The sequence below is a fragment of the Salvelinus alpinus genome, chromosome 2 (genome assembly GCF_045679555.1).
Source record: "Salvelinus alpinus chromosome 2, SLU_Salpinus.1, whole genome shotgun sequence".
NCBI lineage: Eukaryota > Metazoa > Chordata > Actinopteri > Salmoniformes > Salmonidae > Salvelinus > Salvelinus alpinus.
This window is the reverse complement of record NC_092087.1, coordinates 10111731-10123958: the sequence shown is the minus strand read 5'-3', so window position 1 is coordinate 10123958 and position 12228 is coordinate 10111731. Positions and strand designations below refer to the sequence as shown.

General features: G+C 45.6%; 1 protein-coding gene across 2 annotated transcripts in view; it reads right to left on the bottom strand.

Annotated features, from left to right (window-relative positions):
* Positions 1–1791: 1791 nt before the first annotated feature.
* The window catches only part of igsf8 (immunoglobulin superfamily, member 8), an 18749-nt gene continuing 8312 nt past the window's right edge, over positions 1792–12228 (bottom strand). For both annotated transcript variants that reach the window (XM_071366324.1, XM_071366314.1), the window contains 5 exons: positions 9316–9500; positions 8722–8983; positions 7965–8251; positions 7552–7732; positions 1792–6997 (listed from right to left, as the gene is read on the bottom strand). In XM_071366324.1, coding sequence (XP_071222425.1) covers positions 6870–6997; positions 7552–7732; positions 7965–8251; positions 8722–8983; positions 9316–9500 — 1043 coding nt within the window. In that variant the 3' untranslated portion in view covers positions 1792–6869. The remainder of the gene's footprint in view (positions 6998–7551; positions 7733–7964; positions 8252–8721; positions 8984–9315; positions 9501–12228) is intronic.

Below are 12228 nucleotides of genomic sequence, written 5' to 3'. Positions count from 1 at the left end.
GGTAGGGGGTTAGGTGGTAGGGGGTTAGGTGGTAGGGGGTTAGGTGGTAGGTCTCCACCGGATCACCCAGGAAGAGAGGACTATCTCAATGTGTTGCGATTCTGTTGAACTAGAAGTGTAGAGAAAAGTAAAATATGGATATGGTGCATGTGTAGGCCTATCCATAAATTCACGGATACATTCATTGAGACACGAATGGATTAATGGATAGATTTATGTACTGGATCGAAGCAGCCACACTCAAACTGGATCGTTTTATCTCGATCTCTTCATTCAAAGACTCAATCATGGACACTCTTACTGACAGTTGTGGCTGCTTCGCGTGATGTATTGTTGTCTCTACTTTCTTGCCCTTTATGATGTTGTATGTGCCCAATAATGTTTGTACCATGTTTTGTGCTGCTATCATGTTGTGCTGCTGCCATGTTGTGTTGCTACCATGTTGTTGTCATGTTGTGTTGCTACCATGTTGTGTTGCTACCATGTTGTTGTCATGTTGTGCTGCTACCATGTTGTGTTGCTACCATGTTGTTGTCATGTTGTGCTGCTACCATGTTGTGTTGCTACCATGTTGTTGTCATGTTGTGCTGCTACCATGTTGTGTTGCTACCATGTTGTTGTCATGTCGTGTTGCTACCATGCTGTGTGTTCATGTGTTGCTGCCATGCAATGTTGTCGTCTTAGGTCTCTCTTTATGTAGTGTTGTGGTGTTGTGATGGTGTCTGTCTTGTTGTGATGGTGTTTTGTCCTACATTATTTTATTTTGTATTTTTAATCCCAGCCTCTGTCCCTGCAGGAGGCATTTTGCCTTCTGGTAGGCCATTATTGTAAATAAGAATTTGTTCTTAACTGACTTTCCTAGTTACATAAAAAATATATTTGGAGCTCATTAAAATCTATCAAAACAATTGTATTAATCTACTAGGGACAAACTTCTGCAAGGTTTATACAGAAACAAGCAATTAATAATGTATTTGATGTGTGAATAACTATAGCGTCCTTTGATAGTACGTTTGATACGTTTCTTTGATAGGGTTTTGGATCTGGCCTCTGAGATGTGGGACTGACGGAACAGAGCAATACTTCGGTCAGATACGGAAGAGTAAGCGAGACATCTCACTCGCTCCTTTTTTTCTGGTTTATACACAGTCAATGAAGTAAGCGGACCAGACCCAGCTGCTAATGCATTGGTGGCTATGGGAGAGCAACACTTTACGCAGACCGGAACTGTGACCATTTTTTTAAACGGTAAACGGCATGTGTGGGACATCTTTATTTATCAACCATCTTTGGCTCGGCTAAGAGATGCGCGCACTACTTTTTATTTTACCTTGATTTAACTAGGCAAGTCAGTTTAAGAACAAATTCTTATTTACAATGACGGCCTACCCCATGTACTTTCGAACTCCAGGGGTTGACGGTCACAAAGGAAATAGCATAGAAAATCAAGCGATGCAAAAGCCGGCCAAAACATTTACATTGAAATGACGAACCTTACCTCTCTCACGACGAATCAATTCATAAGTAGTTTGATGGTCTATGGCATGGCGATATAGACCTAAACTAGTGGCTCTGGTCTAGGTTTCCGAGCGATACGTTTTGATTACGTAAATTACGTCATAAATCAGTTTACTTTCTCGATTATGTGCGATACAGACGGAGACATTGCAATAAATTATCAAATATATTGAAAAGTAGACTAGCCCTAAAGTCACCGGAACTGTCTTTGTTAGGTGCGAGCCTGTAATACTAGATATTACTACTACAACAACAATAACAATAACACGTGCCTACAGTAAATCAGGAGTGGTTTATTGATTTTATCAAATGGCAGAAAAAAAACGATACATTAAATACAAATGAAAAACAGAACAGACGGTGGTCATTAAAGCAGTAAACAAAGTGTTTATAAACAGCATAATAACACCATATTACAGTGGTTGGGTAGTGGCACACTAACACAACAGGAGACATACACACAAACCTACAAACTGCTGTATGTCAATAGCAGGGGCGGTAATGAAAAAAGTAACTCAGGTAAAACCACGTTAAAGTAATACCTTTTAAAAGATAACTTCCTGAAATGTAATTTTTACATGTCAACATTATTTATCTTATTTCACCCCCCCCCCCCCAATAATGCAACATGGAAACAGAAATACAATTTCGGGAAGTTGCTGAAGCCTCGACAGTGGGCCAGTCACCATGTTTGCAATCCCATAGGGCTCTGGTCAAAAGCAGTGCACTAAATAGGGAATAGGGTGCCAGAATGCTCTGGTCAAAAGCAGTGCACTAAAATAGGGGATAGGGTGCCAGAGGGCTCTGGTCAAAAGCAGTGCACTAAATAGGGAATAGGGTGCCAGAGGGCTCTGGTCAAAAGCAGTGCACTAAAATAGGGAATAGGGTGCCATTTAAGTGGCTTTAGCTGCAGTTTGGTCAGTGTGCCAGTTACCATATTTACAGCCAGTCGGTCAGGGACGGGCAGGAGCAGGGTATTAAATAAACCAAATGCCACAGTGATGATACACAGCGATAACACAGTGGGGGAGGGGTTACAGAGAGGGCTGAACCCATAAACATGGGGATTAAGGAAAGAGAGGAGCAGTGAACATGTATTCAGTTACTTTCACTTGGAGCACTCTGTTCTCTCTCTATCCAGCGTTGATCTCTGTCTCTCCCCCCTCTCTCTATCCAGCGTTGATCTCTGTCTCTCCCCCTCTCCTCTCTCTCCCCCCTGTCTCTATCCAGTGCTACTCTCTCTCTCTACCCCTCCCCTCTCTCTCTCCCTCCCACTCGCTCTGCCCACTCCCCCCCTCTCTCTATCCAGTGCTACTCTCTCTCTCTACCCCTCCCCTCTCTCTCTCCCTCCCACTCGTTCTGCCCACTCCCCCCTCTCTATCCAGTGCTACTCTCTCTCTCTACCCCTCCCCTCTCTCCCTCCCACTCGTTCTGCCCACTCCCCCCCTCTCTCTATCCAGTGCTACTCTCTCTCTCTAACCCTCCCCTCTCTCCCTCCCACTCGTTCTGCCCACTCCCCCCTCTCTATCCAGTGCTACTCTCTCTCTCTACCCCTCCCCTCTCTCCCTCCCACTCGTTCTGCCCACTCCCCCCCTCTCTCTATCCAGTGCTACTCTCTCTCTCTAACCCTCCCCTCTCTCCCTCCCACTCGTTCTGCCCACTCCCCCCCTCTCTCTCTCCCCTCCCCTCTCTCTCTGTCTCTCTCTCTCTTTTTCCCGTCTCTCCAGTGCTGCTGTGGTGAATGTGATCACGTGGGGGAGCCAGCCAGGGGCATCGTTCAGAGGCTAGAGAGCTAGAGGATAAACCAGCTTTTTCGCCAGTTGATCTCTGGAAGTAAGTGGCTCACAGTCCAGAACATCGCAGATCAATGTTTTTCCTAACGCATGACTACCACTAATATGAATCATAATCAGCGGCTTGGGTATAGAATTATTAGAATTAGAATAGTACAGTAATTCTATTCCTATGGGCTGGAGAGAGAGAGAGAGAGAGAGCGGGAGGGAGAGGGAGGGAGGGAGAGAGGAAGAGAGCGAGAGAGAGAGAGGAAGAGAGAGAGAGAGAGGAAGAGAGAGAGAGAGGGAGGGAGAGGGAGAGAGAGAGGGGGAGAGAGAGGGAGGGAGAGAGAGAGGGGGAGAGAGAGAGAGATTGGTCCAGAGCCATGTGTTTAAAATAGTTTGTTGTTGTTTGTAGAGGGTTTCTGAACATTTGTCTTTGGGTTGGTCGGATTGAGATTTATCCATACAAAGGGAGTCTGGGGCATGTTGTTGGTCATAGGAACTCGATATTAGAGTCCATCTCACTGTCATAGGCAGGCTACCATGTGCACAGCGGAGAATACACTTTTTATTTTATTTATTTATTTATTTAATTCGAACAAATTCTTATTTACAATGATGGCCTACCCCACACGAAGCTGGGTCAATTATGCGCCGCCCTATCAGACTCCCAATCACAGCCAGATGTGATGCAGCCTGGATTCAAACCAGGGACTGCAGTGACGCCTCTTGCACTGAGATGTAGTGTCTTAGACCGCTGCGCCACTCGGGACGACAAACTTCAGTAGAAGAAAACACCCTGAACTTGGAAGTTATCACTTATCCAGCAGACTGCATTACAACACGTTCAGAGAAAAATGTGTCCTGTGCAGACATGCTTCTCTGCTGAGTAGAATAGGGAATAATGTCAAGTCTATGTGTGACATGTATCTCTGCTGAGTAGAATAGGGAATAATGTCAAGTCTATGTGTGACATGTATCTCTGCTGAGTAGAATAGGGAATAACGTCAAGTCTATGTGTGACATGTATCTCTGCTGAGTAGAATAGGGAATAATGTCAAGTCTAAATGTGTGACATGTATCTCTGCTGAGTAGAATAGGGAATAACGTCAAGTCTATGTGTGACATGTATCTCTGCTGAGTAGAATAGGGAATAACGTCAAGTCTATGTGTGACATGTATCTCTGCTGAGTAGAATAGGGAATAACGTCAAGTCTATGTGTGACATGTATCTCTGCTGAGTAGAATAGGGAATAACGTCAAGTCTATGTGTGACATGTATCTCTGCTGAGTAGAATAGGGAATAACGTCAAGTCTATGTGTGACATGTATCTCTGCTGAGTAGAATAGGGACCAGACCCAGCTGTCAAGTCTATGTGTGACATGTATCTCTGCAGCATCCCAAAAGGTTGAATTTCACTTAGCTTAATAGACCCGTGGTGATTGTGGTCTCAGTCAACCCTACCCAGTCATCTGTCCCACATGGCTGCCCAGAGGAGAGGAGAGTACATCCTATCCTAGTAGCTCAGGGCACAGCTGTTCCATAGGACAACAACACATGTCTTCTTCCTGTTTACTGGATGTATCATAAAAATATTGTAAAAAATGTCTTTGCTATTTTTTTCTTCTTAATTTGACCACCATAACACAAATTGCAAAGAAATAATAAAACAAAATGAATCAATCAGGAATCAACCATAAACCATTGCGTAAATGGTTTAAAAAGACTACACTAAGAGAACAGAACAGCAACATGACTTTACACTGAAACAACAGTCAGTAACTTATTCAACAGGTTTGAATGGTTCCAGGGGAAATGGTTTTGGTCTCTTTCCCACAGCCACTGTACGAGTCTGCCAAGCGAGACTAGTTTTGGTCCAAGTGCTTTAAGAACAAACAGACAGCCGTTGAATGTTAAAGTCATCCGCTCAGCTCACGGACAAGCACAGCATTTCAAGTAGGGTCTCATCTTATCTTAAGTTTTTTTAAAGTAAAAATAAAAAACGAATCTCTCTGGAGTAGACCGTAACACGCACAATTCAGCTTAGTGCATGGATGCTTACTATCGTATATTAACTCTCTTCATAAATGTCTAAAATAGATACAGAAATAACTTTTTATTTATTTTATTTATTTTTTTAACTCGGTTTAGCAGACTACCTGGAATGCTTCGTTATTGTTCTTCTCAGCATCAGAATATCCCCTGGCCGAGTCCTAACCTGATCCTAGACTTGTTTGTCTCATCTTGACAACGCTTATGTTTGGCACCATAGATAAACAATAGGATTTGGCAAAACAGAACAAACAGATCTGGGATCAGGCTCATACAAACAAATGGCTTTGTTTACTAGTGTAGCCCAGTATTTACAGAGTGTTGATTGAATACAGGAAGTGTACTTTAACTTCCCTGTCCTGATATAGCTGTCTAGGTATTCAGTGCTTTAAGTGGAATTAAAAAGATTCTGGTACTCAATTTAAATTTGACAGCACTATGGTTTCTATACAGTGACAGTGTTGACTTCATAGTGATAAAACACCGGTTTAACGCTACCACTGGTGGTATTGCTGAGATGGGTTTTCTTTAGACTAGAGGGACTGTTGTTAGTAGTAGTGGCAGTGTAAGACTTACTCTACCTCAACATGCATTGCATTAAATCTTCAATCCTATATCACAGCGTTGTCCAACACCAGTCCTTGAGTACGCCCAATAGTACATATTTTTCGTTGTGGCCCCCGGACAAGATACACCTGATTCTATCTGTCAACTAATCAACAAGCTCCTTGACAAGTTGAATCAGGTGTTTTTGTCCGGGGCTACAACAACAACAAAATGTGTTCTGATGGGGATACTCGAGGACCGGAGTTGGGCAACACAGATATATCATTTAACAATCATGCCATACGAACCATACAACTTTAACACTAAAGTCGTATGAATATATAAACCATTCTCTTGTGAGAGGGTGGTTGCCAAGGAAAATAAATAAACCAAAACAAAAGGGATAACTAATCAGTGTCTCTTCAATATTTGTAATTGAACTACTTCCAACAGCATTGTCCATTTCTGACAGTGTTGACATATCAAACACCTAACTGGCTTTGTACACTACTGAGTCAAACCAAGCTGTTCTGTGCTGGCCTAGATACGCAGCCTCCATTGTGGTTGTAACCGTGCTGAATAAGAGCCAGCTGTTTGGTTAGGTTTGCTATGGAAGTCTGAAAATAGGTTGATACGGTGGGGGTTTATACAACAGAAACAAGCTGGATGCAACATATTAGGAACAAGTGGAAATGGTTTGGTACCATGTGAAACAATCAAACGTCTGTATGACCGGTAGGAGCAGTAGTGCTAGTGTCTTTCTCTTGGTCACTGTCCCAGATTAGACCAACACTATTTGTTACATAGCGTATTTACATCTCTATGTGGACATCGTGTAGGTCTGAGAGTTCCAATTTCTTTATTTGAAACTTTTTAAAGTCCACTAGTTGTTTTATTTTCGGTCTTTTTTTTTTACCTCTTCGTCGATGACCATTCAGTGAACTTAAACGTTATACGTTGTCGTGACTTCCTACTTCCTATTTCGGGGAGCGCTGCCTAGCCAATCGATTCATGAAGCAACAGGTTACCGTGGCGATGATGACCACGCCCACAAACAAGGCAGAGGACACGCCCACAACCAAGGGGATGAGGAGCAGGTCGGCCGCTGCAGAGACAGAGAGAGAAGAGAGGAGAGAGAGGAGATAGAGAGGAGGGAGGGGAGATAGAGAGGAGGGAGGGGAGATAGAGAGGAGGGAGGGGAGATAGAGAGGAGATAGAGAGGAGGGAGGGGAGGGGAGGGAGAGGAGAGAGAGGAGATAGAGAGGAGGGAGAGGAGATAGAGAGGAGAGAGAGGAGATAGAGAGGAGGGAGGGGAGGAATGAGTTAGTCAAGTTCAGAAAACGACTAACTTCCCTCATAAACCGTTTAATTTACCATTGGGAGTATTAGACAGGATGCCAGTATTAGACAGGATAGGTTAGCCATGTTTCAAAGAAGACTATCTATGATACCTAATAACTGTTGGCTAACAGTCTCCAAAAGACAGTGAGTGGGAGAGTGAAAACACAAGAGACATACAGACACTTCCTGACAACCATCAGTGATTCACAGAGCCACTCTTTTGTATTAGGAACTGATGATGAGTGTGTCTGCTGCAGTGATTCGTCACCACTCGCTGTATGTAAAATAGCTAGCAGTCCCAGACCCAGTGACACTCACCTCTGGCGTACAGGTAGACCCTGACACCCTCTGACTGGGCCTTGGCCCCGGTGTTGTACCATCCTCCATGGGGGTCTTGTCCCCACACCTCAGCCTGGCAGACAAACAGGCCCTGGTCCTGGTCCTGGGCGGAGAAGATCCTTAACCTGTAGGTACCTGGAGACACCCGGTCCATACTGACCTGTAGTCCAAAAAGGACCACAACGGTAGTCATTTAGCAGATGTATTTTAGTATTTTAGCAGACGCTGTTATCTAGAGAAATACAGTGCATTCAAATAAGGTAGGTAAGACAACCACATACTAGTCATTACAATTGTTTTATCTTTGATATACTTTGTGTTATCCTTGATAGTTTTCTTAAAATTGACTGCATTTATTTTTTTTAAACTGCCAAATAAATTGAACCAATCACCTCAGAGCTGTGGTTCTTATATGGCCTGGACAGGCCCTCATAGGTAAGAGAGGCTAACACCGTCCCCTTCTCCCCTACTGACGGCTTGTCACCACCCTTCTCTATGATCACACCCCCTGCTGTAGCCCCACCCTCCTGGGCCGGGAGGACCGCCCTCTGCAGCCATTGGACCTCCACCTGTGCAGGGCCGGTGGTTACCACGGATACGTTGCAGAGCAGGGTGACGGTATCACCTCTCTTCAAGAGGGGGCCGCGGGGAAGGTTGGCTACTGCTGACACCTTGACCTCTGTAGGGACACAGGGACAGAGAGATGCTCGTCATTCAATTAGGTTCAATTAGCATCAACTTACATCGTTAACATAGGTTCAATTCAATTAGCTATTTGGTTGTTAATTCAATCAAACCACGTCATGGCAATGCTCATGTTAATGTAGTATCTTTGTTTACAAACTACTGTCCAACCTCGTAGAAGGTCAAGTGGTTTTAGTCTCTTAGCTTTACCAGGACAACTTCCAGAATCCTGACTTAACTTGTATAGATATATCCACTGGCTGTAGTCCCCCAGGATCCCCCTCTGCCAGAGGGGTGCAGTTACTTACTCATCCCTCGTGGATTTAAACACACTGGATTGCTGTTAAGTAGATTGGGGGAGTTTTCTCCATTATACCAATACATCTTTTTTAAATCCATGAGGAGGAGTGAACTAGGCCGCAGTTTGTGGGGAGAAGGTGGTTTTGTGTCCGTCTTTTCTCTTACCTTTGGTCTTGAGGTTGACGGTGACCCCCTCTGATCTCTGTGTGAGGGTAGCAGCACTGGAGGGTCCCGGGTTAAGCCTCCCAGCGTAGACGCTCACAGCACAGCGGTACACCCCCGTGTCAGCTGGGTGGGCAGAGAACAACCTGAGAGAGTACCGTCCCTCCACCTCCTTCTCCATGGAACCCCCTCCACTCCGACCCCCCCGGCTGGAGTCATCCCCCCAGCTCACCACCCCGTCTGGGCCGTACCGGGCCACCTCCACCTGGGAGAGGGGACAGACAGAGATAGAGGTAGACAGAAAGGTTAACCTGAGTTGTGTTTGGAAAACGACTAGCCAATCAAGCATTATTTACTTTACAGTCCTAAATAACTGTTGACCAATAGCCTTCCTGGCTCCAAATAATATGTTTTATCTACAATTGGAAGCATTACATACTATCAATAGCAGCAGCAAATAGCTGAATAATTTGCCAAAGTTTTCAATTTCATAATTAAAAAGACAAAAGTGATAAAAGAATTGGACAACTCTGTAAGGACTACCTTAGCGGGCTAAAAGGAAGATCCTAATTACCAATAACAATAATCAATACCAACCTCCACACCTCCACCCGTCAATGCCCTGTCCTCGCTGCTCACGGTGCCCCTCCTCATCCACTGAACCAGCAGGCCCGAGCGGCCCCCAGGGGCCAAACCAGACACCTCGCAGGTCAGAGTGAGGGGGGAGCCTAACTGGAGAGTTACCTCACCTCGCGGAGTGGACGTAACGGTCAGGGAGTCAGCTAGAAGGAGGGAGGAGGAGGGAGGAGGGAGAGGAGGGGGTAAGGGAGGAGGAGGGAGAGGAGGGGGAGGAGGGGGTAAAGGAGGAGGAAGAGGAGGGAGAGGAGGGGGTAAGGGAGGAGGAAGAGGAGGGGGTAAAAGAGGAGGAAGAGGAGGGAGAGGAGGGGGTAAGGGAGGAGGAAGAGGAGGGAGAGGAGGGGGTAAGGGAGGAGGAAGAGGAGGGAGAGTAGGGGAGGGGATAGGGAGGAGGAAGAGGAGGGAGAGGAGGGGGTAAGGGAGGAGGTAGAAGAGGGAGAAGAGGAGAGGAAAAAATAAACAAGAAGTACATGATTTAAAATGTGTTCGCTCTGCATTCAAACAAACTTCATTTGTTAATTGTCACTGTTAATAAAGGTTTATTTGCATATAGCAAGTTCTCCCACTGAAGTTGAATGCATCTCAAAATGTATACTAAAAGAGGATGCTCGTAAGATCTCATCTATAAACAATACACTCTGAAAACTGTTAGCTATTTCATGAAACGTTTCAGTTCAGTTTATAAATCTATTCTTAACTGTAATCTGTCCAACAACAACACAGAGAGGAGAAGAGCAGGTCTATTGTCTAACAGACTATAGAGACTATAATAGAATGAAGTAGAGCCGTGTCTGGCTGACACGATAAGAACACACAGACCCTCAGTGGGGAACTATAAAACTGTAACTTCTACTACAGTGCAACTGTTACATTCTGCTGTGCTCTCACCCCCCCCCCCCCCCCCCCCCCACACACCACAGCTCTAAAACACACCCCACAGCTCTAAAACACACCCCACACCACAGCTCTAAAACACACACCACAGCTCTACACCACAGCTCTAAAACACACCCCACAGCTCTAAAACACACCCCACACCACAGCTCTAAAACACACACCACAGCTCTAAAACACACCCCACACCACAGCTCTAAAACACACACCACAGCTCTAAAACACACCACAGCTCTAAAACACACCCCACACCACAGCTCTAAAACACACACCACAGCTCTAAAACACACCACAGCTCTAAAACACACCACAGCTCTAAAACACACCCCACAGCTCTAGAACACACCCCACAGCTCTAAAACACACCACAGCTCTAAAACATACACCACAGCTCTAAAACACACCCCACAGCTCTAAAACACACCCCACAGCTCTAAAACACACCCACAGCTCTAAAACACACCACAGCTCTAAAACACACCCCACAGCTCTAAAACACACCCCACAGCTCTAAAACACACCACAGCTCTAAAACACACCCCACAGCTCTACACCACACCCCACAGCTCTACACCACACCCCACAGCTCTACACCACAGCTCTAAAACACACCCCACAGCTCTAAAACACACCCCACAGCTCTAAAACACACCCACAGCTCTAAAACACACCACAGCTCTAAAACACACCACAGCTCTAAAACACACCCCACACCACAGCTCTAAAACACACCACAGCTCTAAAACACACCCCACACCACAGCTCTAAAACACACACCACAGCTCTAAAACACACCACAGCTCTAAAACATACACCACAGCTCTAAAACACACCCCACAGCTCTAGAACACACCCCACAGCTCTAAAACACACCCCACAGCTCTAAAACACACCCCACAGCTCTACACCACAGCTCTAAAACACACCCAACAGCTCTAAAACACACCCCACAGCTCTAAAACACACCCCACAGCTCTAAAACACACCCACAGCTCTAAAACACACCACAGCTCTAAAACACACCCCACAGCTCTAAAACACACCCCACAGCTCTAAAACACACCACAGCTCTAAAACACACCCCACAGCTCTACACCACACCCCACAGCTCTACACCACACCCCACAGCTCTACACCACAGCTCTAAAACACACCCCACAGCTCTAAAACACACCCCACAGCTCTAAAACACACCCACAGCTCTAAAACACACCACAGCTCTAAAACACACCACAGCTCTAAAACACACCCCACAGCTCTAAAACACACCCACAGCTCTAAAACACACCCACAGCTCTAAAACACACCACAGCTCTAAAACACACCACAGCTCTAAAACACACCCCACAGCTCTAAAACACACCCACAGCTCTAAAACACACCCACAGCTCTAAAACACACCACAGCTCTAAAACACACCACAGCTCTAAAACACACACATATTGATAATAGTATGGGGTCAGCCACAGTGCAGCGCCCCTGAAGCTAATGTCTCCGTTTCCCATTGTTGTAGAATGTCAGTCATGATGATGATGTCATGAACTATCAGTACTGGATAGGCCTACAGCACTAGATGCCATTAGGTCTACTGGGGTGCTAATGGGATCTGTGGCCAAGCTAGTAACAGCATCCGTTACATTACGTTTTAGTCATTTAGCAGATGCTCTTATTTAGAGCCACGCACAGCCAGTGTCCCAACAGCTCTTGTCTCTGAACAGCCCCCATACTCCACAGACAGACAGTGTCCTAACAGCCCCATACTCCACAGACAGCCAGTGTCCTAACAGCCCCCATACTCCACAGACAGACAGTGTCCTAACAGCCCCCATACTCCACAGACAGACAGTGTCCTAACAGCCCCCATACTCCACAGACAGACAGTGTCCTAACAGCCCCCATACTCCACAGACAGACAGTGTCCTAACAGCCCCATACTCCACAGACAGCCAGTGTCCTAACAGCCCCCATACTCCACAGACA